General features: G+C 43.7%; 1 protein-coding gene across 1 annotated transcript in view; it reads right to left on the bottom strand.

The window, feature by feature from the left end:
- LOC126484787 (trypsin alpha-4-like) overlaps positions 1–26,431 on the bottom strand; it is an 84,476-nt gene that overhangs the window by 2,438 nt on the left and 55,607 nt on the right. The window contains exon 3 of the mRNA XM_050108383.1: positions 10,899–11,126. Coding sequence (XP_049964340.1) covers positions 10,899–11,126 — 228 coding nt within the window. The remainder of the gene's footprint in view (positions 1–10,898; positions 11,127–26,431) is intronic.

The raw sequence follows: 26,431 nt of genomic DNA, 5'->3' as shown, positions 1-26,431 counted from the left end.
GATGAAGCCCAACCAACAGGGATCACATGCATTGATCAAAAATGTAGTGCATTGAGAATGGCTAGTTTCTATCTGAATTCTAGATCTGCCAGTAGTATTTCAAAAGGACGATTGATAGCTGAAATCTCTTATTTACAAGTCAATATAAAAGTCGCTGCGTGCAACAGCCTCTGAATTTAGAGTAACCTGACTATGGGACTTAACATCTAAAGTCATCAGTCCCCTAGAACTTAGAACTACTTAAACCTAACTAACCTAAGGACAACACACACATCCACGCCCGAGGCAGGATTCGCACCTCCGAACGTAGCGGTCGGACGGTTCCAGACTGACGCACCTAGAACCACTCCGCCACAGCGGCCGGCTGGTGGAGGAGCTCCTGAAACGAGAGGATATTCGTAATAGTGGACTGGCCTGCCCCTTGCCCCGACTTAAACCCCGTAGAGCACGTATGGGATCCACTGAGAAGTAATATTGCTGCGCAGGAGAGAGAGCGAGAGACCTGAGGAGCATAATGTCAACCATTTGGAGAAATTTCCAATACATTTGACCAAGCTCTATTGAGGTCTATAAGAGATGCAAGGGTTCGACAGAGGGCGTAAAGAAATGTAAAGGCATACACTAGTCTCAGTTTTGTTTTTCATGTCTGCAGTAGAAAAGTACACCATACACCACTTAGCCAAAATGTTACAGACACGTTATCAATAACGCTTGACATCACTCTATGCGTACCATAGCGTAGTACTGCAGGAAAATTGCATCGACTTCACGCAAATTACTGTTAAGGTGTACTTTGAGGATAAAGAGTGTTATCAAAATTAATTTTCATCTATAAAACTAGTATATTTTACTTATACTGTAGACGATACGTCAAAGAAGTACGGAAGAGAATCATTGCTCTAGAAGAGGCAGTGAATATTAAATCGCATCTGAATTAACTACCTATCAGGCATCATGGCCCACTACTGAAGAGATTCCATTGCGTTTCAGGTACACACATATCTGTGACTGAATGATCCACTATGGATGTTTTTTTTTTCTTGGCTGTAGTACTGCACATAAGCCATAGATCGCTAAAATGAAGTAGTTACGACATTTTAATTTAAGACAAAGCCATTTAATTAATGACTATTGAGATATCTAATAAGTTTCTGGGGCGTATACGGTTGTTGTGTTACTGTGCTGTGCCAGAAGGTTTGTAACTGTGAAATTAGTGAGTTGCTGCGAGGGTGTGGGCTTGGTTCTCCGGTTTGAGGATAGATCACACTGATCATAAGTTGACTGTAGATCTGTATCAGCATATTTTAATTTTGATCATGTGATTCTTCTCTTATTGTAGAAAGACTCTAGGATCTAAGTTTTCTGCCCAGTAATAATTGTTCTGCCCCACAAGGTTATACCTTCGTATATTGGTAACAGGAATTTAGATTGCTGGACTGGTCTGCCTAAACGTCCACCTGAACCAAAGAAAACTTCTTTGCAATGAATCGGAACTGTGGTTTAGAGCGACAAATCCAACCACAACTAGTTTGTTGTAAAAGCAGTCACAGGCAGCAGATATGCAACTGATTTATTTTACGTTTCGCCCTTGGAGGACCTCATCAGATACAGTTCAAATTAATGCCAGGAGTATTTCTCATCACTCGACTTCGGATAGGACACAGTCCAATGACGCATGGCCTCCTGCTCCGGCGAGAGGACCCTCCAATGTGTGGTGCTTGTGGCGTCCAGGTCACTGTGCGCCACGTTTTATTGGATTGCGTTTTATTTTCTGACCAGCGGGCCGTGGATGACTTGCCGGCGGATCTGCCATCTCTTTTAGGAAATACCCAACCGAATTTTGTTAAAGTTTTAAAGTTCAGTGGGTTGTCCAATGTTTATACGAAGATTTGAGGGAGAGGGTCTTAATTTGTTCACAAGTTGCCTGGCTCACGCATGTTTTATGTAAGTGGACAGCCAGTGACAATTTCCTGTGGCATTCTTGACGCACCGTTTTCGTTTTACTTTCTTATACAGCATTTTTTTTCTTTTCCTGCTTTCTTTGCGTATATGCTTCCATGATGCTAAGTTTGTCCACATTCGTTTCATGTAATATGTGTCAGGGCGCTGATGACCTCGACGTTGAGCGCCCGTAAGCCCCAACACACGCACACACACACGCACACAAACACACACACACACACACACACACACACACACACACAACTTCAAATATTTGTCTGGTATGTAGTCCGGAGCAGAAATGAAACGTAGCAATACACAGTTCATATAAGAGAACAGCCTTTGAAATGAAAACTGCTGAATAGAAGTGGGCATATAGAATAAATAATGAAGAGGTATTGACGTGAACCGGAGAGAAAAAAACATTGTTGCAGTGCTTGAACAAAAAGAGGGACATCCTGATAGGAGACATCAGGGGCATCAAGGAACAGTCAATCTGGGAATGGAGGAATGTGTGAGGCGTAGACATTATAAAGGGAGACTATTATTTTACGACAGTAAGCAGGTTCAAATAGATGTAAGTTAGAGTCATGGAGATATGAAGAGACTTTAATAGGATAGGATAACGTAGAAGGTTGTGTCAATCCAGTCTTAAAACTGCAAATCGCAACAACAATATCACAGACAAAAGGAATTCTTTAAGCGCCGGCCGGTGTGGCCGAGTGGTTCTAGGCGTTTCAGTCTGGAACCGCGCGACCGTTACGGTCGCAGTTTCGAATCCTGCCTCGGGCATGGATGTGTGTGATGTCCTTAGGTTAGTTAGGTTTATGTAGTTCTAAATTCTAGGGGACTGATGACCTCAGATCTTAAGTCCCATAGTGCCCAGAGCCATCTGAACCCTTTTTGAATTCTTTAAGCGATTGATTATTTGTCTGCTGTCTTTCGAACGGTGCTTAATGGTACGTGACATCTATGCATCCCTTACATATTCTTTAGTGAACATGCGGTAGACCGTGAGAATAGCTGGTACGGCTTTGAGTATCTCAGTATCAAATCATACCATTACTTTCTGGATTGTATGAACACCGAACCAGAATGTGGAGAACATTCTCTCGTAACGGCGATGAAAGGTTACTTGTGGATAAATGCATTGCAAGTACAAACATGTATTTTCCTAGTCGACTTTTGTTGTGACTCAGGGAGTACGGTTAATGTAGAGATCATAAACATCTGTAAAACGTCTTGCAGTATAAGTAATTGTTCAAAACAATGGGCTATGCCTACATTCGAGTTTGGATACTACATCATGCTTTGCACCCTACCTAAGATTTACAGATTACTAATACTGCAGAAATAATGTGCTAGGGGAACTATATGGACTTTGTGGTAATCCTCCGCACCACGCTACAGAGCTCTGCTCTGGAATATTATTACTCCGTTACAGATAGTTGTGCTCCAGTAAGGCTAAACTGCCACCACATCAGACTAACCGCCGTCCTACCAAACATTACTATGCGTCTAATCTGGGGAGCAATCAGAAGTACGCACAGCCACTGTCCACCAGCTGTAAGCCATATTCTCTATTCTTTAACACGGAGATCTACTGCACTTTTCACAGAGTGCAAGTTCTTGAAAATCCACAAACACCAATAAATCTTAATTTTAAATGAAAATCCGACCCCGCGCAGGTCGCTGTGGCCGAGCGGTTCTAGGCGCTTCAGTTCGGAGTCTCGCGACTGCTACGGTCGCAGGTACGAATTCTGCCTCGGGTATGGATGTGTGTTCTCAGGTTAGTTAGGATCAAGTAGTTCTAATTCTAGAGGACTGATGACCTCAGATGTTAAGTTCAAATGGTTCAAATGGGACTTAACATCTGAGGTCATCAGTCCCCTAGAACTTAGAACTACTTAAATCTAACTAACCTCAGGACATCACACACATCCATGCCCGAGGCAGGATTCGAACCCGCGACCGTAGCGGTCGCGCGGTTCCAGACTGATGCGCCTAGAAGCGCTCGGCCACACCGGTCGGCTCAGATGTTAAGTCCCATAGTGCTTAGAGCAAATTCAACCATTTTTGAAAATTCGACAATGTTATTTTGAAGCCAGTAAAAGAGTGGAGAAATATATGCATCTAAACAATCGAACCGAAACTTCGCAAAACGTAGTGTATCCCAGAAGTTTTTTAACTACCGCACTTAACTGGTTGAGTAACAACCATAGAGGGTGTGTTAATGTAATGGACAACTACAATATTCCAACTTCCTGGCAGATGAAGACTTCCTGGAAGATTAAAGCTGTTTGCCGGACCGAGACTCGAACTCGGGACCTTTGCCTTTCGCAGGCAAGTGCTCTACCATCTGAGCTACCAAAGCACAACTAAGCCCCCTTCCTCACAGCTTTACTTCCAGCAGTACCTCGTCTCCTACAACTCCGGGTTCGAGTATCGGTCAGGCACACAGTTTTAATCTGCCAGGAAGTTTCATATCAGTGCACACTCCGCTGCAGAGTGAAAACCTAATTCTGGAATATTCAGTTTTCTCCACAGACTTATTGTGACTTCGAAACACAGAATATCCGTCACATCACTCTACACAGCTACCTGATTGCATATGTGAGATATCAAAACGATTTTCTAATAGTGACAGCAAATAACACTCATGATATTAAGCACAAGCACTTACGTACCTAGGTGTACAGATATTGACATTGATACTCACATCAGGATATTTTTATGAACTGAAGACCAGAATAGCCGAAACAGTAATTTTGAATTGTACAATCTGCGTGATCAAAGTGGACCTGTACAAATATTTTGCATAACATGATCGTGGTCTCATTTACAGAGTCTATGTCAATGTTGATGATATTAAGCTTTCTACTTTGACGTATTTTTGCTATTATCATTAACATTCTGCTATCTCATTTTTTATGGTTCTGCAAATGTATTGTAATACCCTTAGTTGGTGAAGTGTGTCATGCAGTGTATAACTACTGCTGCAGCTTCAAAGCTGTCCAATGCATTTCTTAGAACGCAGAGGATCTGCCATGAAGCTATGTGACTAGGACATCTGCGGGAATCGCCACGAAGCGGAGTAAAGCTTCTCGTCAGTGTAACATACACTTTGCCAATAAAAGAAAACGCGAATACTTGCGACACTGCTCAAAATTCATGTTCCAACAGCGTGACTACCCTCCGCGTACACAAACGCTGATCTCTGGACCATGCCAAGGATGCCAAGGTGATATGGGTATGTCCACTAGGTATGCCATTTTGTACCCGTTGTAAGTGAATCTGTATCTAATTAGGGACAGGAGATTCCAGTGCCCAATTATATTGTGAGGAGTGCATCTGACATCTTCCACTCATATCCCCTCCGCCATAGGGTGACATACAATGAAGAGCCCAAGAAACTGATACACATGCATAATATCATGTAGAACACCTACGACCACACAGAAGTGCCACAAGACGACGTGGCATGTAGTCGACAAATGTCTGAGGTAGTGCTGGAGGAAACTGACACCAAGAATCCTGCAGAGCTGTCCATAAATCCGTAAGAGTACGAGGAGGTGAAGATCTCTTCTGAACAGAACGTTGGAAAGAATCAAGGAAACGCTCAATAATGATCATGTCTGGGAGTTTGGTGGCCAGAAGAAGTGTTTAAACCGAGAAGAGTGTTCCAGGAGCCGCTCTGTAGCAATTCTCGACGTATGGGATGTCGCATTGTCCTGATGGAATTGCAAAAGTCCGTCGGAATGCACAATGGATATAAATGGATGTAGGTGATCAGACAGGATGCTTGCATATGTTTCACCTGCCAAGAGTGGTATCTAGACGTATCACGGGTCCCATATCACCCCAACTGCACACGCCTCACACCATTACAGAGACTCCACCAGCTTAAACAGTCCCCTGCTGACTTGCAGGCTTCATCACTTCATGAGGTTGTCTCCATATCCGTACACGTCCATCCGCTCGATATAATGTGAGACGAGACTCGTCCGAACAGGATACATGTTTCCAGTCATCAAAAATCCAATATCGGTGCTGACGGATCCAGGCGAAGCGTAAAGCTTTGTGTCGTGAAATCAAGAAGGGTACACGAGTGGGAATTCCGCTGCGAAAACCCATTTCGATGATGTTTTGTTGAACGATTGGACACTTGTTGATGCCTCAGCATTGAAATATGCAGCGATTTGAGGAAGGATTGCACGTCTGTCACGCTGAACGATTCTCTCTGGTCCCGTTCTTGAAGGATCTTTTCCGGCCGCATGGATGTCGGAGATTTGATGTTTCACCGAATTCGTCATATTAGCGGTACATTCGTGAAATGGTCGTACGGAAATCCCCACTTCATCGCTGCCTGAGAGATGCTGTGTCCCATCGCTCGTGCGCCCACTGTAACACCACTTTCAAACTCACTTAAATCTTGATAACCTGCAATTGTAGCAGCAGTACCCGATCTAACAAGTGCACCACACATCTGTTGTCGAATATATTCATTGCCGACGGCAATGACGTATTCTGCCTGTTTACATACCTCCGTATTTGATAAGGCAAAAAAAAAAAAAAAAAAAAAAAGGTTCAATCAGCTCTAAGCACTATGGGACTTAACTACTGAGGTCATCAGTCCCCTAGAACTTAGAACTACTTACACCTAACTAACCTAAGGACATAACACAACCTATGTCCGAGGCAGGATTCGAACCTGCGACCGTAGCGGTCGCGCGGTTCCAGAATGTAGCGCCTAGAACCGCTCGGCCACTCCGGCCTGCTTGAATAGGCATACCTATACCAGTTTCTTTGGCGCTTCAGTGTATTTCACCATAATGACATGTAGTCCAGATAAAAACAGAGAAAAACATAATAATGACACCAGAAAGCCGTAAATTAATCTGAATTTTCTGAAAGTTTAATTTAGTCAGTGTTTCCTTGTATTTCTTGTACAGCAGTGTACAATAATGAACTGTACAGTGATGAACCTAAACATTATGACTACCTGTTATCTAGCGCAGCAGTTCATCATCGATGTGGACGCAGAGGTGGTGCCCAGTAGTGTCCAAGATTTGTGCCAATGGGTTTAGATCAGGTGAATTTGATGGCTAAGAAATCAATGTGATTTTAGAGAACATGGTTTGCAGATGATAGTGATATTTCATCAATTACCATTTAATAAAACAGTTAAAACCTTAATAATCATTTATTTAAAAATAATGACCGATTCAGCCTTTGCGCTGGCCGTCTTACGATCTAACGCAGCATAAGGCTGAAACTGTTGGTTCACCGACAGGTTCCGTGAAATCACGCAGTAGACTACTGTGATTTCACCATTTTCGTAGATGTTCATGGTAGTAGCACGCGCACAGCCCAACAGTTTCGGCGTTTCCGAGGTAATCGCTGCCAAACGCTTGGCAATAAGAACCTACACATTATCAGACCGTCTTATTTGGAGGGAATTCCCCACTTTCACCCCCGGCTGTACACATGTGGTGCGTTAGATTAAAAGATGTTCAATACCAGAGATGCTCGTTCCCAAGCGCCTGGCAATAACAACCTACACAGTATCAAAGGCTGTTATTTAACGGGATTTCCCCACTTGCACCGCATATGGCCACTAGAGTGTTTTCCCATTCGTCTCCTTTCCGCATACACAGAGGTGATAAAAGTCATGGGATAGCGGTACACTCATATAGAGATGGCGGCAGTATCGTGTACACAACGGATACGAGGACCATGCATCGCCGGATCTGTAAATTGTACTGAAGTGATTCATGTGAAAAGGTTTCCGACGTGTTTATGGCCACAAACTGGGAATTAACATACTTTTAACGCGGAATGATAGTTGGAGCTAGAATCATGGGACATTCCATTTCGGAAATCGTTGTGAAATTCAGTATTCGAAGAACCACAGCGTCAAGAGTGTGCAGAGCATATCAAATTTCAGGCACTACCATTGTAGACATAGAGTCAAGAGAGCAGTGGCGTTTGCGTACAGTAGTCACTGTTAACAGGTAAGCAACAGTGCGTGAAATAACGTCAGAAATCAATGAGAGACATACGATGAACGTGGGCCCAAATCTGGCGTAAATGGGCTACGGCAGCAGAACGACCGAAGTTAGTGCCTTTGCTAACTTCACGTCACCGCATCAGGCTCCTGTCCCGGGCTCATGACGATATCAGTTGGACTCTAGAGGACTGAAAAACGTGGCCTCGTCAGATGAGTCTTGATTTCTGTTGGTAAGAGCTGGCGTACGGTTCAAGCGTGACGCAGAGCTGACGAAGCCATGGACCCAAGTGGTCAACAAGGTACTGTGGAACCTGATGGTGAAGCCGCTCGCAGTGACCACGCGGGTTGAGGCGCCAAGTCGTGGTTTGCGTGGCCCCTCTCGCCGGAGGTTCGAGTCCTCCCTCGGGCACCGGTGTGTGTGTTGATATTATCGTTAGTTAGTTTAAGTAGTGTGTAAGTCTAGGGACCGATGAACTCAGCAGTTTGGTCCCTTAGGAATCCACACACATTTGAACATTTGAACCTGATGAAGTGCAAAATGGCTAAGCAGGGATGGCTAGAGGATAAATGTAAGGATGTAGAGGCTTATCTCATGAGGGGTAAGGTAGATACTGCCTGCAGGAAAATTAGACCTTTGGAGAAAAGAGAACTACTTGCATGAATATCAAGAGCTCAGATGGAAACCCAGTTCTAAGCAAAGAAGGAAAGCAGAAAGGTGGAAGGAGTATATAGAGGGTCTATACAGGGGCGATGTTCTTGAGGACAATATTACGGAAATGGAAGAGGAGGTAGATGAAGATGAAATGGGAGATATGATACTGCGTAAAGAGTTTGACAGAGCACTGAAAGGCCTAAATCCAAACAAGGCCCCTGGAATAGACAACATTCCATTAGAACTACTGACAGCCTTGGGAGAGCCAGTCCTGACAAAACTCTCCCCTCTGGTAAGCACGATGCATGAGACAGGAGAAATTCCCTCCGACTTCAAGAAGAATATAATAATTGCAATCCCAAAGAAAGCAGGTGTTGACTGATGTAAAAATTACCGAACTGTCAGTTTAGTAAGTCACAGCTGCAAAATACTAACGCGAATTCTTTACAGACGAATGGAAAAACTGATAGAAGCCGACCTCGGGGAACATCAGTTTGGATTCCTTAGAAATGTTGGAACACGTGACGCCTTGGGAGAGCCAGTCCTGACAAAACTCTACCCTCTGGTAAGCAAGATGCATGAGACAGGAGAAATTCCCTCCGACTTCAAGAAGAATATAATAATTGCAATCCCAAAGAAAGCAGGTGTTGACAGATGTAAAAATTACCGAACTATCAGTTTAGTAAGTCACAGCTGCAAAATACTAACGCTAATTCTTTACAGACGAATGGAAAAACTGATAGAAGCCGACCTCGGGGAACATCAGTTTGGATTCCTTAGAAATGTTGGAACACGTGACGCAATAATGACCCTACGACTTATCTTAGAAGAAATATTAAGGAAAGGCAAACTTACGTTTCTAGCATTTGTAGACTTTGAGAAAGCTTTTGACATTGTTGATCAGAATACTCTCTTTCAAATTCTAAAGGTGGCAGGGGTAAAATACAGGGAGCGAAATGCTATTTACAGTTTGTACAGAAACCAGATGACAGTTATAAGAGTCGAGGGACATGAAAGGGAAGCAGTGGTTGGGAAGGGAGTGAGACAGGGTTGTAGCCTCTCCCCGATGCTATTCAGTCTGTATATTGAGCAAGCAGTAAAGTAAACGAAAGAAAAGTTTGGAGTAGGCATTAAAAACCATGGAGAAGTAAAGCAAAACGAGGATAATGGAATGTAGTCGAATTAATTCGGGCGATGCTGCGGGAATTAGACTAGGAAGTGATACACTTAAAGTAGTAAAGGAGTTTTGCTATTTGGGGAGCAAAATAACTGATGATGTTCGAAGTAGAGAGGATATGAAATGTTGACTGGCAATGGCAAGGAAAGCATTTCTGAAGAAGAGAAATTTGTTAACATCGAGTATTGCTTTAAGTGTCAGGAAGACGTTTCTGAAAGTATTTGTATGGAGTGTAGCCATGTATGGAAGTGAAACATGGACGATAAATAGTTTAGACAAGAAGAGAATAGAAGCTATCCAAATGTGGTGCTACAGAAGAATGCTGAAGATTAGATGGGTAGACCACATAATTAATGGGGAGGTATTGAATAGAATTGGGGAGAAGAGGAGTTTGTGGCACAACTTGACTAGAAGAAGGGATCGGTTGGTAGGACATGTTTTGCGGCATCAAGGGATCACCAATTTAGCACCGGAGGGCACCGTGGAGGGTAAAAATTGTAGAGGGAGACCAAGAGATGAATATACTTAGCAGATTTAGAAGGATGTAGGCTGCAGTAGGTATTGGGAGATGAAGACGCTTACACAGGATAGAGTAGCATGGAGAGCTGCATCAAACCAGTCTGTGGACTGAAGACCACAATAATAACAGTGACTCCATAATGGTGTCACTAGTATTTACACGGAAGGAACCTGGTCCCTTTGCTCCAAATGATCCTATCTTTGGCTGGAAGTGATAATGTTCGGCTACTTGGAGACCAGTTGCAGACACGCAAGGACTTCACGTTCCCAGATATGTCACCGGGCAACGACTGTCATCAGTTGGTTTGAAGAACATTCTGAACAATTCGAGGTAATGATTTGGCCACCCGCATCACCCAACATGAATCCCTACGCCTGGCAGAAGGAGGTCCGTCAGGATATTAGTAGGTATCCCATGACATTTGTCCCCTCAGTATACCACATGGTGCGCCATAAACGCCACCAGGCGTCTTTCGATCTAGTGGTTGGCTGCTATCGTGATGTCTGGGCCCATCATTGAAGTCTGTCCGTGTAAACTGTATTCCAGCGACATACTGGTCTCTGTCGCAGCAACAACGTACGGAACGCGGGAGACTCACCTGCACTACTGCGATGTCGTAGTCATAGGTGTAGTAGGGGTAACTCTCGTGCCACTTAACAGAGAGCGCACAGTGAACCGTGCCGCCACTGTCGCGCTTCGTCGTCCCAGCTCGAATGCCCAGCGCGCTTGCGGGCACGAACTCGACGCAGTGGGCAGCGGTCAGAGTCCAAGTCTCGCTGATAATGGACGCTCCGCGGTGATGGGAGCCACCGCGCAGCAGCGACGCCTGGTAAGGTAGTCAGAGATGCTGGCGTTGCTGCTGCCGATGACCCGACCGTGGCCAGCGGACAGGGGCCACGCCCTGGTGGGCGAAGCCAGACCCGCAGCAAACACGCACACTGCTGCAATGAACACACGGGGCATGGTGGATGATGAGTGATCTAAGTACATTGCTGTATTCAATTTATTGTATTTCATGGCGGGACGGACTCGTTAACGCTGATAAAAAGTTCATTCGGAACTAGGAATTCTACAATTAGAGCAACCACGTCCTTCCTTAGATAAATCGATGTGCCCTTTGGACAATAATACATTAAGATCTTATCTTACTCGAAGATAAAAACACCTCAGGGGGAGAACTGGGATATTTCTGAAAATGCAAAACTGATTTCTTCTTCAAATGACATTGAGCAGCTTAACAGCGTTAGGACTGTGTTGAGAGACAATAATTATAAGAGATAACGTGAGAAAGAGCATCTTTTAACTCGTTTTACTAACAAATCAAGTCTGCGTAATCGTCTCAGCAACAATTTTTCACTCTAAAGTATTCCAGTGTCACTCGGTGAATTACGTCGACCATCTGCTGATATCTCCCTCGTCTCTCTCTCTCTCTCTCTCTCTCTCTGACACACACACACACACACACACACACACACACACACAAACACCTCGTGCTTGTGTGTGCGTGTGTGCGTGTGTATGTGTGGGTGTTTGTGTGTGCGTGTGTCTGCGTGTGTGTGTGTGAGTGTGTGTGTGTTTATGGATTTAGGGAGCTTAACACGGAGGTTCTTACTGCCATTGGTAAAATAAACCAAGTTACGATGGTTAAAAGTACTAGATCTAAAATTGGTAAACATATAATGTGAATTACAATTATAGTATCTAGCTCTCATTTTCACTAACATTCATCGACCCAGTCAAACCCTAAAGTATTACATACAAAGGAGCTTTGTTTTTCCTGTAACATTTATTAGGAATCCTTTTCTCGCGCGTATGTGCTTTATTTTCTTTGAATACCTGAAAGCTGTATTTAAATCTCTGTAAGTCAAAAATCATTAAATCTAAAAGTAATTGGAGTACCATATTCCAGAAAATTAACAATATAACGTCAGCCTGTAACTGAAACAAGACCCAAGTATGACGTGGTTTTTCACTTGTCTTTTGGTAAGAGCGTAGCTTATAACGCTAACTTGCCATGTATGATGCACAAGCCTACTGTGAAGCAAGCTAACGTTACCCTCTGTGATGACCACGCGTGTATCTAATGGACAAAGGTATCGGACTATAATTTTGAATATGGTGACATTAACAGAAAAACTAAACAGACTTTAACCTTGAGAGTTAATAAAAGTGGAAAAAACATTTGTGAATGGAAAAATTAAGGGTCGCCAGCACAATTAGGCACATTAATTTGGAAATATGTGTTTAAGAAACTTGAACATTGGTTATTAATGCTATTTACGTTGATATTTCCCTTTGAATAGTGCACAGGATACAAACTGACAAAGGGTACTCTGAGCTGTGCGCAGCAGCAGTCATCGGTAATGCACACACCAGTAATCATGGAAATCAAATTTGCACTAAGCTCATACTAATAACAGCTACCTGTTGTGACTTGGCAAGACAGCCAAGCCACTATGAGATAGCCGAAAGGCAGGCGTTTAAGCTCACGCAGGCTGGCGTGAGGTCTGGAACAGTTAAAGGAGTTGAGTCTAGTAAAAAAAGTACGGAGCTTCTGGAATACTTAACTTTAATCCATAATTGGTGAACATCGGTCTGACGGTACATGCATCACAAGATAAATAGCAAATGATAATGGCGCCTTGCTAGGTCGTAGCAAATGACGTAGCTGAAAGCTATGCTAACTATCGTCTCGGCAAATGAGAACGTAATTTGTCAGTGAACCATCGCTAGCAATGTCGGCAGTACAACTGGGGCGAGTGCTAGGAAGACTCTCTAGACATGCCGCGTGGCGGCGCTCAGTCTGCAATCACTGATAGTGGCGACACGCGGGTCCGACGTATACTAACGGACCGCAGCCGATTTAAAGGCTACCACCTAGCAAGTGTGGTGTCTGGCGGTGACACCACATTCCTCCCCCGCAAATCGGCGGATGGTTGTGGTATAAGGCTTCCGCCCGCCGTGGAGAGGACCCCATGTTGGCGTATGCGACGAGGTGGGGAGCCTAACAACAGGCGAAGTTGTGCCACCCGCACCCTGCCATTCGGTCCGAGGGGAGCTAGGAAACGCCTGAAAACCTAGTCCAGGGTGCACGCCAACATGCGGTGTATGCGCCCGCAGGAGGGGCCGAAGGGCCAACCTCCATCGGGTCGGGGCACCCGACGGGCGAAGGCGCCATGTGGTCCGGAGCGGGCAAGAGGTCCATGGCGTAGGACAACTGGTCACGGGAAGCGATCGGCTGCGCGTGACCCAAGGAGGCGCCCGGCGGCTGCCGCGACGCGTCCACTGCGGGCGTCGCCGGCGGGAGAACAGGTGGCGGCGGCGTCGGCGGCGGCGGCGCGTCGCCATGGGGCAAAATGGAAGGCAGCGTCGGTAACACCTGGGGATGAGGCGAGCCAGTAGATGGGTCCCCAGGGGGCTGACCGGACGGCACCGTCGCTGAAAGCAGTCGGGGAGCGGCAGAACCCGTGCGACGACAGAGGCGCAGCTGATTGAGATGCCGACGCACCTCACCAGAGGCCCCCAAAACCAGATACATAGCGCGGCCGAGGCAGCAAAGAATGTGCCCTTCGAGCCAACGCCATGAACCTCGATAGTGGCGATAGTAGACAACGTCGCCTGGGACAAAAGCAGGTGTCTGCCGCTGCACAGGAACCTGATGCGGCGGATGTAGCAAAGACATCAAGGTTCGATGAGGACGACCGTGGAGCAACTCAGCCGGCGACCGACCATCTCGGGGTTGAGAGCGATACGAGGACAAAAAGAGCAATAACGCGTCCTCCCGAGAATGAGACTCCTTCTACTTCAACATCTGTGACTTGAAAGTCCTGACCAACCGTTCAGCGGCACCGTTGGACTGCGACGAAAACGGCGCGGAAGTGAGATGTTGAATACCATTGGCCTTGCAGAGTGACTGAAATTCTGCGGACATGAATTGTGGGCCATTGTCGGAAACAATAGTCTGAGGAAGACCTTCAATGCAAAAGATAGTAGATAACGCTTGGATGGTGGCAGAAGACGTCGTGGAAAACATCCGGACAACAAAAGGAAAATTACTGAATGAATCGACCAGAACCAACCATCGAGCATTCCAGAATGGACCAGCAAAATCGATGTGTAAGCGTTGCCAAGGGGAAGTGGTTTTGGCCATGCAAAGAATTTCCGCGGTGGTGCGGCTTGTTGTTCGGCACTCGCCATGCAAGAAGAGCACATATTTGTAATCGCAGCATCGATTCCGAACCAAGTACAGTGCTGACGAGCAAGTTGTTTCGTTCGCACTATACCCCAATGTCCTTGGTGGAGAAGCCGTAAGACAGAGGACTGCAACGAACGTGGGACCACGACCCTGGACTGATCAGTATCAGAACGCAACAGCAAAACACCACGTCGTACAAAATGCCGCTCCTTGTGAGCAAAAAATCGGCGAACCAACAGATCCTCGATTCGTGACTTTGACAAGGGCCACTGCGTAGCAACAAAACGCAAAACGGAAGCAAGGACAGGGTCGGCAGCTGTGGCTGTAGCAACACGATGAAAATCAATCGGAAACGAGTCGACCACGTCATCGGTTTCCGAATCAATGAACATGCAAGCAAGTTCGGAGGAATCGAATGCTCTATCCTCAGCAACAGGCAAACGGGATAACGCATCGGCGTTTCCGTGCTTAGCAGTGGACCGATATAAGATATCGTAGCGGTACTGCGAGAGGAAAATAGACCAGCGAATGAATTTCTACGCTGTACGTGGAGGTACAGGCTTGGTCGGATGAAAAAGCGATGTCAAAGGTTTGTGGTCGGTGATGATGGTAAAGTGACGACCATACAAGAAATCATGAAACTTTGTAACTCCAAATACGAGAGCCAATGCTTCTTTCTCGATCTGTGAGTAATTTCTTTGCGCAGACGAGAGCAATTTGGACGCAAAGGCAATAGGGTGATCGTGCGATCCATCTTTGTGCGCAAGCACAGCACCGATCCCGAAATCCGATGCATCCACGATCAACAAAACGGGCTTCCGGGGATCGAATGGCGTAAGGCAAGTATTGGAAAGCAACGCCGGTTTCAACTGGCGAAAGGCGCGTTCGCATTCCGTCGTCCAGACGAACGGAACACCTTTACGGCGTAAGCAATGAAGCGGAGCTGAAATGGAAGAGGCGTGACGCACATATTTATGGTAGTAATTGATTTTTCCCGCACACTCTGTAGCTGCTTCATATTCTGCGGCGAAGGCAAGTCCTGTACGGCACAGAGGTGCTCTGGACTCGGATGTATGCCTTGGACATTGAGTACATGTCCCAGATATGGTAAGTCCCGAGCAAAAAACACACATTTGTCCTTCCGCAAGCGAAGACCATTTTGTCGCAAGACCTGAAATAATGTTCTGAGATTTGCTAAATGTTCTTCTTCCGTCTTTCCGGAGATCACAATATCGTCCAGATAGTTTGCTGCAGTAGGGACCGACGCACAAACAGTTTGTAGATATTGCTGAAACAATGCAGTGGCGGATGCACACCCGAATGGCAGCCGTTTGAATCTATACAAACCAAGATGCGTGTTAACCACCAAAACGCGCTGGGGTTCTTCGTCCACCGGTATTTGCAAGTACGCATCTGCTAGGTCCAACTTCGAAAAATATTTGCCTGGGCACAGTTTGTCAAAAACATCCTCTGGGCGGGGTAAAGGAAAAGTTGCAGTCACTAGTTGTGGATTCACTGCAGCCTTGAAGTCCACACAAAGTCTCAATTTTCCGGAAGGTTTTTTGCAAAATTACTAAGGGTGATGCCCAGAGAGAAGCCTGCACACGTTCAATGACACCTTGTGATTTCAAATCGTGTAATGATTTTGCGACCGCATCACGCAATGCGTGGGGAACATTGCGCGCCCTGAAAAATTTCGGTTGCGCGTTTACGTTCAGTTCCAAATGTGCTTTATAGTTCTTAGCGCAACCAAAGCCCGGTGCAAAAATGTCTGCAAATTCGTCACATAGACGAGAAACACTGGTTGAAGGCACAAGACCTGATTTACTATAGACAAGTTAAACAACTGAAATAAATCGAAACCAAACAAGTTCACTGCAGCAGAAGAACGAAGGATGTACAATGACACAAGTTTTGTTTGTCCCTTGTATGTTGCAAGAAGGCTGCACTGTCATAACACAGGGAGCCCGTGACCTGAATATGTAGTTAGCTTAACTTTGCAGCATGCAACGGAGCTGTGCCCAGCTGTTTCTACGTGTCGCGATTGATTAGTGAAACTGCAGCTCCGGTATCGAGCTGGAACGGTATCACTTTGCCATGAATATCCAAGTCCACAAAAAGTTTATTGTCCTGCTGACGATAAGAGCGACTGTCCTGTGCAACGTGAACTGACTCTGGTACAGAATCATTTGCGACTTGACGGGATTACCGGCGATGTCGACGCACACTATTTGTGGGACGAACACAGTCACTGTGAGAGAGAGTAGCACTGGGTGGAGTGGAATGAACTACATGAATTTCCATAGGCGAAGTTGCACGAGCCTGAGTATCCTTGGATCGATTTCGGCGCGAAGCAAAGGGTCTGGAATGGTTGTTAATGTCTGATCTGAGCTTTTTCTGGCAAACACTTTGAACATGTCCTTTTTTATTACAGAATAAGCAAATAGCTTGGCGTGACGGGCAATTCTCACGCGAATGTCTAGTTGCACACCATGGGCATGATTTCACTGCAATTGCTTGCCAATGCGGGACATAGAGCCAGGCGGCTTTGGCGCGGCCTGGCGTGAGGACTGTTTACTGTTCCGTGCAGCTCGCCTGGCGTGCCGGTTAGCCTGACACACAGGTGGCGAAGTTTCAAATGATTCCTGAGCAAAGTCAAGTGTGTCCTGCCGATCCAATACGTCCATCACTTGTTGAAGGGAGGGATTGACTAGTTTCAAAATCTGTTCCCATATACGAACATCAGAAACGTTCTGTGCAATAGCATCACGTACCATAGTATCTGAATAAGGGAGTCCACATTCACACTCAAAAGCACAATCCTTGCAAGGTTGCAACCCACTCCCTATTAGTCTGACCTGCGGTACGTTTTGTACGAAAGAAGGTACACCTTTTCGCAACTACATTGACTGATTCTTTGACATATGCATCTAATGAAGAAAAAATTTCTTCGTAGGACAGAGTTGCTACATCGCGTCGGGGAAATACTTTCACTATCACACGGTACGTCTGGACGCCTACAGATGCTAACAGAAAAGGCTGCCGCTGATTACCTTGAATTCTGTAGGCGGCGAGATGGAATCCAAATTGACGTGACCACTCCGTCCAGCTTTCCAGTGCAGAATCAAAAGGACGAAAAGGTGGTGCAACAGCGTCTTGTGGCTGCGTGAGCGGTGAAGCGGAAGCTGCCACATCATTTTGCATTGCACGTTGACCCTGGACGAGCTGTCCAAGGGCATCCAATAAGGCCCGCGTCTGCTGATTCTGCAAGCGATAAAATTCGGACAGTACATCTGGAGATGGTGGCGAAGCCATGACACAAGTAAATCAGGGCAGAAGTGGTACAAACGCGATCCCATCCTCGTCGGCAACTTGTTGTGACTTGGCAAGACAGCCAAGCCACTATGAGATAGCCGAAAGGCACGCGTTTAAGCTCACGCAGACTGACGTGAGGTCTGGAACAGTTAAAGGAGTTGAGTCTAGTAAAGAAAGTACGTAGCTTCTGGAATACTTAACTTTAATCCATAATTGGTGAACATCTGTCTGGCGGTACATGCATCACAAGATAAATAGCAAATGATAATGGCGCCTTGCTAGGTGTAGCAAAGGACGTAGCTGAAATCTATGCTAACTATCGTCTCGGCAAATGAGAACGTAGTTTGTCAGTGAACTATCGCGCGGTGACACCACACTACCCTCAAGATCATTACTGAAACTAAGACTGAAATATTACTGCATGAAGTGCAGAACTAAGTTTGGACATGAGGGGCTTGTATCTGAACTGACATGAAGAAACACAAATAAAGATAAATAATATCATAAATACACTGTTTATACTCCTCTTCATATATCAGTTTTCCTTAGGATCAGTAATAGTCCAAGATATGGTTCCGGATCCATATCTATAGCATTTGGATTATTGTTAAACCACATACACAGATTAAGTGGTCCATGCTCATATATATAGCTGGATGTATAAAGTTAGTAGAGCAGTGGTGAAGTTTTGGTGGCAAGCGACACAGTGACTAACTGTACCCACAGCTCTTATGTTCGAATGCTCTATAAAATTTCTTCTTGGCGTCGGCTTTTCAACATATTAGAGACATTCCTTTTTGCTGAGAATACCAAATAATAGCCTGATCCACAATCGAGGCAAAAGTCCTTTGCAATGCAGCTTCCAATTGCCTCTCTTAGCACCGTCGAAGTGTACTGTGCTACGGCTAGTCACATACTGCGTATCGTTCACACCAAGGAGCCTCCCAGTTCGACCGCAAAAACCACCTTTTACCCCATGACACTTCCGTTGCGGAGGAATTTCCCTACGTCTATTATGTATTACACATACAAGTGTCCTAAGCATGAACCAGCTTTCAACAAACATTGCCTTTCTTGTAAACATACACATATTTATTATTTTTGGTTTTCTCATATATACATTACAAAACTCTAAATTTACTGTCACAAATCAATGGCTTTAGCTAATAAAGAATACACACTCCATAATTGCAGATACACAGTTACATAACATAAACCTACCTCTAATCGATATAAGTGTTACAAGCTCTGCAAATTTTTCATGTGTCTTCTTCCTCCGTCTGCCTCAGTGAGCAGATGCATATTATAAGTGTACAGATGTTGTAACCTCCCCACAAAAAAAAAAAAAGAAAGATAATACTCAATTGTAATTGGACCTAGAGCTAAGTGTAACCTCCCCAGAGAAATTTTAAACACAATAATGGGATGTTAACGAGAATACAACCTAATGTAACCTCCAAGCAAATAAATTTAATGACAATGATAATTAAATAAAAATTTGCAATCTGACCCAGGTATAAGCTGCCCACAAAAATGTAAGTCAATTCAATGATAATGAAAATGCAAATAGACCGAAATGTCGATCTTAGGCCCTGATTAAACTTAAATTCTTACCTCAGTAAAACTGCATCTGCTCTCATTTTTCGCCATAGCTTGGAGGAAATGGATCGAAAACATTCTTTGAACTTAAGTGATTCTTTTTAAAAGGAAATGGAAGGCAAATATTTTTCAATAAAATGTTTGTTTTGTTAAAGTACTTGGTTTGAAAACGAAAATATTATTGGGGCGATTCTTGAACAAATTAGTTACAGTTAATTTACATTACATTATCAAATGTGCGCAGTGCTGCTTCATTACCTTATTTACAAATATACCTCGTCCTGAATCTTGACCAGTGTGCCATGTCGACGCCCGCCGACTCCTCACACTCAACTGCAACTATCTCTCGCGCGCTACTACCACAGATTACGTCATCTCGCATGCGCTACTACTCTCCAACTGCCAACTCGCAACTGAACTGCACTCTCGCGCGGTCAAGCGCAGACTACTAACGACAAACAGCTGTCTGGTCAGAGACTCTGCAATGCCTCGCCATCGCCGCCACACAATATACGTGTTTCATAACCCTCCACTGGGGGGGGGGGGGGGGGGGGGGCAAAAATTTGGCAGCGATGTTGAGTCATTTGGACTTGCCAAGCGCGGCAAAATTTTTTCTTTAATTAATTAACTTTTACAATTTACAGAAAATTCAGATGTAGTACATGAATTAAATGTGGAGCACATGCACCGAGTACAAAAAATTTCAGACAAAGACAAAATATAAGTACAAAACATATCAGGAAAATGTATATACAAATTATTTGATAGATAACAAAGTGCACATGCACTGAAAAATTCTTTAGCATTTTCAGAACAGAATGGCCAAAAAATCATGTTGACAAGTGACATGAGTGCACATGCACTGCAGTTCAGAACATATCAGCAAATGACGAAATGTATATACAATGAGTAACAAATGACATAAGTGCATACGCACTGAAGTATTGAACATATCATAAAAGGTATACAGAATGAGTACAAATCATACTGAAAAATGAGAAAAGTGCACAGGCACTGAAGTTCAGTAGAAAACATACACTCCTGGAAATGGAAAAAAGAACACATTGACACCGGTGTGTCAGACCCACCATACTTGCTCCGGACACTGCGAGAGGGCTGTACAAGCAATGATCACACGCACGGCACAGCGGACATACCAAGAACCGCGGTGTTGGCCGTCGAATGGCGCTAGCTGCGCAGCATTTGTGCACCGCCACCGTCAGTGTCAGCCAGTTTGCCGTGGCATACGGAGCTCCATCGCAGTCTTTAACACTGGTAGCATGCCGCGACAGCGTGGACGTGAACCGTATGTGCAGTTGACAGACTTTGAGCGAGGGCGTATAGTGGGCATGCGGGAGGCCGGGTGGACGTACCGCCGAATTGCTCAACACGTGGGGCGCGAGGTCTCCACAGTACATCGATGTTGTCGCCAGTGGTCGGCGGAAGGTGCACGTGCCCGTCGACCTGGGACCGGACCACAGCGACGCACGGATGCACGCCAAGACCGTAGGATCCTACGCAGTGCCGTAGGGGACCGCACCGCCACTTCCCAGCAAATTAGGGACACTGTTGCTCCTGGGGTATCGGCGAGGACCATTCGCAACCGTCTCCATCAAGCTGGGCTACGGTCCCGCACACCGTTAGGCCGTCTTCCGCTCACGCCCCAACATCGTGCAGCCCGCCTCCAGTGGTGTCGCGACAGGCGTGAATGGAGGGACGAATGGAGACGTGTCGTCTTCAGCGATGAGAGTCGCTTCTGCCTTGGTGCCAATGATGGTCGTATGCGTGTTTGGCGCCGTGCAGGTGAGCGCCACAATCAGGACTGCATACGACCGAGGCACACAGGGCCAACACCCGGCATCATGGTGTGGGGAGCGATCTCCTACACTGGCCGTACACCACTGGTGATCGTCGAGGGGACACTGAATAGTTCATGGTACATCCAACCCGTCATCGAACGCATCGTTCTACCATTCCTAGACCGGCAAGGGAACTTGCTGTTCCAACAGGACAATGCACGTCCGCATGTATCCCGTGCCACACAACGTGCTCTAGAAGGTGTAAGTCAACTACCCTGGCCAGCAAGATCTCCGGATCTGTCCCCCATTGAGCATGTTTGGGGCTGGATGAAGCGTCGTGTCCCGCGGTCTGCACGTCCAGCACGAACGCTGGTCCAACTGAGGCGCCAGGTGGAAATGGCATGGCAAGCCGTTCCACAGGACTACATCCAGCATCTCTACGATCGTCTCCATGGGAGAATAGCAACCTGCATTGCTGTGAAAGCTGGATATACACTGTACTAGTGCCGACATTGTGCATGCTCTGTTGCCTGTGTCTATGTGCCTGTGGTTCTGTCAGTGTGATCATGTGATGTATCTCACCCCAGGAATGTGTCAATAAAGTTTCCCCTTCCTGGGACAATGAATTCACGGTGTTCTTATTTCAATTTCCAGGAGTGTATTAACACATAACATAAGTGCACATGCACTGAAAAACTCTCTAATATTTTTACGACAAATAAACCTAATGAGTACAAATTATATTGACAAATGACAAAAGTGCACACGGACTGTAGTACTCTGTAGTATTTTTCTACAACAAACAAACAAATCAAGGAGTGTAATAAAGTGCACATGCACTGTAGAAGTCTTCAGTAATTTCAGGATAACAGATCTTATTAACAAAAGAAAGGAAGTGCACACGCACTGTATATGACTTTTTCATTTTACAAGAATTATGGAAGGAATACGAAGGATTGCATCCTGGTTGTAGCTCTTAGGTTGCACGCAGCTGCACTGAAAGTCCATATCTTTCCACAGAAATACAACACCAAGTGAGACAATTTGCAGTTCTTTTCCCAGAAGTATTTATCAGCGTATCCAAGACACTGAAATGTCGTAGTAATATTTCCTGTTATCATTTTGACAGTACATCAGGTACACCAAACAGTGGGACCATAATAACGTCTTCATTGCTCACGGTGGTGGACAGCATGTCGTGTCAACACCACGTTCTTACAAGGCACACCAACGCAGAATTAGTGCAAAAACCAAATATAGTGCTCCATGATCATGAGGATAGACAGGACAAATGGATATTACAGTAACTCCAGGTAGTTAGGTCAGGAGGTGAAGGACATTAAGTCACAGACTAGTCTTGATTGAGAATTACATTAGTAGTTTGCGGCATTCAAAGCCCAGTTATTGAACATTTCTGTACCATGTATTTAGTATTACAGAATAATGTTCATAAAATTAAATTATTGGCATCATGGGTAATCGTATTACAATAAACAGTGGCAGTCCTTGGCCAGTTACAAAGCATATTTAGTATGACAGAATAATGTTCATCAGAAGTCATCATTGAAAAGGAGAGTCAATTATTGTCATAGCATTAACATAATTCATTGAGTTATACAAATTATTGGCACTCATTGGCCAGTTACCTAAACATCAAAAGTCCATTGAAAACAGGAGCTAATTAATGGCGTAATTATTAACATAATACATTTAGTTACATTAATTATTGGCACTCAGTGGGCAGTTACCAAAACATGAAAAGTCATCATTGAAAACAGGAGCTAATTAATGGCATAATTAATAACATAATTCATTTAGTTACATTAATTATTGGCACTCAGTGGCCAGTTACCAAAACATGAAAAGTCATAATTCATTTAGTTATATTAATTATTGGCACTCAGTGGCCAGCAAGTATTGAATAGTATAAAACGTTGTTCATCATTCAGTATTATTCAGAACTCTCTTGAATGGGTAGCATTATTTGGAACTGGTGATTGTTTGTTAGCAATGCATTGCTTTGGGTAAATATAAGAGAAAGCAAGAAGAGAAAAGAAAAAAAATTGCTTCTGGGTTGTTCCTGTAAATGAAAAACGTGTAACGTCATTCGTCATGAGTGAGCTGTAACAAGGTTGTGACACAACTGGGTAAAAAAATGCAAGTACTAGTATAGCTTTAATAAGTAACAAGTTTAGTAAGTGTCATGAAAGGCTTCTCCTGAAAAAAAATACAAAATGCATTATTGAGCTGAAAGAAGAAACGCAGACTATGCTGAAAAGTAGTGAACTTCGAATTAACAGGTAGTGAAATGTGTATAAAAAATGTGTTCCATAGCTGTCCTTTCCAAAACCTTCAGTCATCATACCATATGATATAAAACATACTGTCAAAACAAACTGCAACAAATACTTGAATAACTACATAGCATAAATACATAAACTTCAACATCATCCTCATCTATAAAGAAAAACTTCATTATCCATATTATCATAACTTCGTTATTATCATCACCTATAAAGAAAAACTTCATTATTCATAGTAGCATATCCTTCATCATTACTCTTCATCAGCATTCATTATCATCTGCAAAAATCACTTCATTATTCATTACACAACTATTCCTTATCTCTAGCATATTTCATCACTTAAAACTAATATGTGTAGTTCTGTCTGACAGCCTGCATCAATCACTTTGTATTCTGAAAAAAAAAATTAGTTATGACTGCTATTCTACGATGTGTATAGTATATTCTTGTTAATGCTTGTTAATTCTGATCCATTTACTCTTCCTCATAAGGTCTTTGTATCTTCTTTCGTCTATTCCGTAGTTGAAATTCCCATTTCTGTTTAATTTATTTCCTTTACGCATCATTTCTTTCTGAAATTGATGAACAAAGATTAATGCCTTGCATTTATATCATATACCCACTAAATAATGACTGGTTAATGGTGACAAAATGAAGCATACAGCATAACATGACAGAAAACGTAATATGTCAAAAGCATAGACAGTGTTCAAAGGCAAAAATGTTCAGAGAATATCACAATGCAGCAAAAAAAAAAAAAAAAAAAGAAAAATGTAAAATAGTCACGATGTTGAGATATCATAGGGCAAAAAATGTCAAAGTCAACTGGTGTGTTATACCGTAACTATTTTACAGTGCATACAAACAAAACATGAAAACAATCGTACATACGTAAGAAAGACAAAATGTGACGTTCGTTGTGTTCAGCTTGTATGTAGTGCAGTTAATAGAGGCGAGAATTAAAGACTTTAATGGAGAGAGAATTTGATAAAATTAATACATCACTACATCGAATTGCATAATTATTCATAAAATGCGTAAGTTCATCTGGAAAAATATGCACGGCCCGATGTGTAACGACAAGCAGAGCGACCTGCTAACCTTACCTTGCCGGGCACTTGTCAAGAAAAAAATACGATAATCATCAGTAATTAGTCATGTGAAAATAATTGCAGAAATGATCATAAAAATTAGTAAATAGCATTACAGCGTGATAAATCGTAAAGTATGTTCACTCAATAAAGGGTTTTATGTTGGATAAGTGGTGGTTTCCTTTCGATTTTCTGGTTCTCAGAGTTTCGACGTGCACCACATTGGGATGAGGAATGCTGCGAATCCGATGTGGACCTGCGTATAGAAGTTCAAATTTACTGCACTCACCTTTTATTTTATTAGATAAATAGTGTGTTCGTACTAATATCTTCTGTCCAATGCGAAAGTCTCGGCGTGTACAAACCTGTTTTTGCTGTCTTCTCCGGCGCTCTGCGGCACGTTTGATGTTGTTCAGCGCAATGTCAATTATTTCGTGGTGTCGTAATCGACGAGATGTAGGAAATGTTACTAATTCTTTAATTTTGTTTGGTGGTTCAACGTTTTTCAGTATAACAGACGGAGATAGCATAGTGGATTCATTTGGAATGGAATTAATTACATCTTGGAATGAGAATATGTGTGTGTCCCAATCAATATGTCTTTTGTGGCAGTATATTCTACACAGTTTACCAATTTCTTTCATTAATCGTTCACAAGGGTTCGAAGAAGCATGGTACTTGGATATATAGATCGGAGAAATGTTTCTAGCTCGTAACATACGTGTCCATGTAGCAGAACGAAATTGTGATCTAATGTCGGAAATTACTCTCATCACATGCCCTACATGAAATAGAAAATGTTTTACAAATGCTTTCGAAACAGTTTTAGCAGTAGCTTTCCGTAAGGGAGTGAAAGTAACAAATTTTGAAGTCAGTTCAACAGCGACAAAGATGTAGCAAAAACCTCTATTAGTTCTCGGAATTGGACCAAAAATGTCTACTGCGGCCATATGTATTAATTTAACAGGTATAATGGGATATAATGGAGGAATATGTGAAGTGGTGTCTGACTTAGCTTTCTGGCAAATTTTACATGACGCTAAAACTCGTCGTATACGTTTTTCCATGTTGGCAAAATAACAGTTCTGTCTCAGTATAAGAAAACATTTTCTGGCTCCGTAATGTGCGTAACGTAAATGAGTGTACCAGATTAATTTGTTAACCAGTTCGTCAGGAATGCATAATAACCAATTGCTGCTGCCTGGATGAGAGCGGCGAAATAGAATGTCATTACGTACAGTGTAGTGGTTCCTAATCGTAACATTATTCTTATTTTGCCAAAGGTGTTTAATTTTTTTCCACACATTGTCTTTACTTTGCTCTTCTGCTATATCCTGTAATGGCGATGAAATAAAATTTTCAAATGCAACTTGCTGAATGCACATGACACTGAAATTTGCTTTGCAGAAGTTGGTTGCTACGTCTTGCTGATTGTTGCTGAGAGAACGCGATAGTGCGTCTGCTATAACATTTTGTGTGCCCGCAATGTGAACTATTGTAAAATTAAATTCCTGTAAATAAAGTTTCCATCTACTTAACCTGTCGTGAGTAAATTTAGCTGAAAGTAAAAATTGTATCGCTCTGTGATCTGTGTAAACGGTGGTGTGTCTGCCATAAAGAAAGTGCCTAAATCTCGTAAAAGTCCATACAACACATAATGTTTCCACTTCTGTAACGGAATAATTTCTTTCAGCAGGTGACAAAATGCGACTTGCAAATGCGATGTTTTTAATTAGTGTTGAGCCATCTTCTTCAATTTCCTGAAAAATGTGTACGCCTAAAGTGGTGTTAGAACTGTCGGTGGCAATGGAAAAATTTCTGGTAAG

This window comes from Schistocerca serialis, chromosome 6 (genome assembly GCF_023864345.2).
Source record: "Schistocerca serialis cubense isolate TAMUIC-IGC-003099 chromosome 6, iqSchSeri2.2, whole genome shotgun sequence".
NCBI classification, from domain to species: domain Eukaryota; kingdom Metazoa; phylum Arthropoda; class Insecta; order Orthoptera; family Acrididae; genus Schistocerca; species Schistocerca serialis.
Note: the sequence above shows the minus strand (reverse complement) of the source record. Positions and strands in the feature narration are given on the sequence as shown.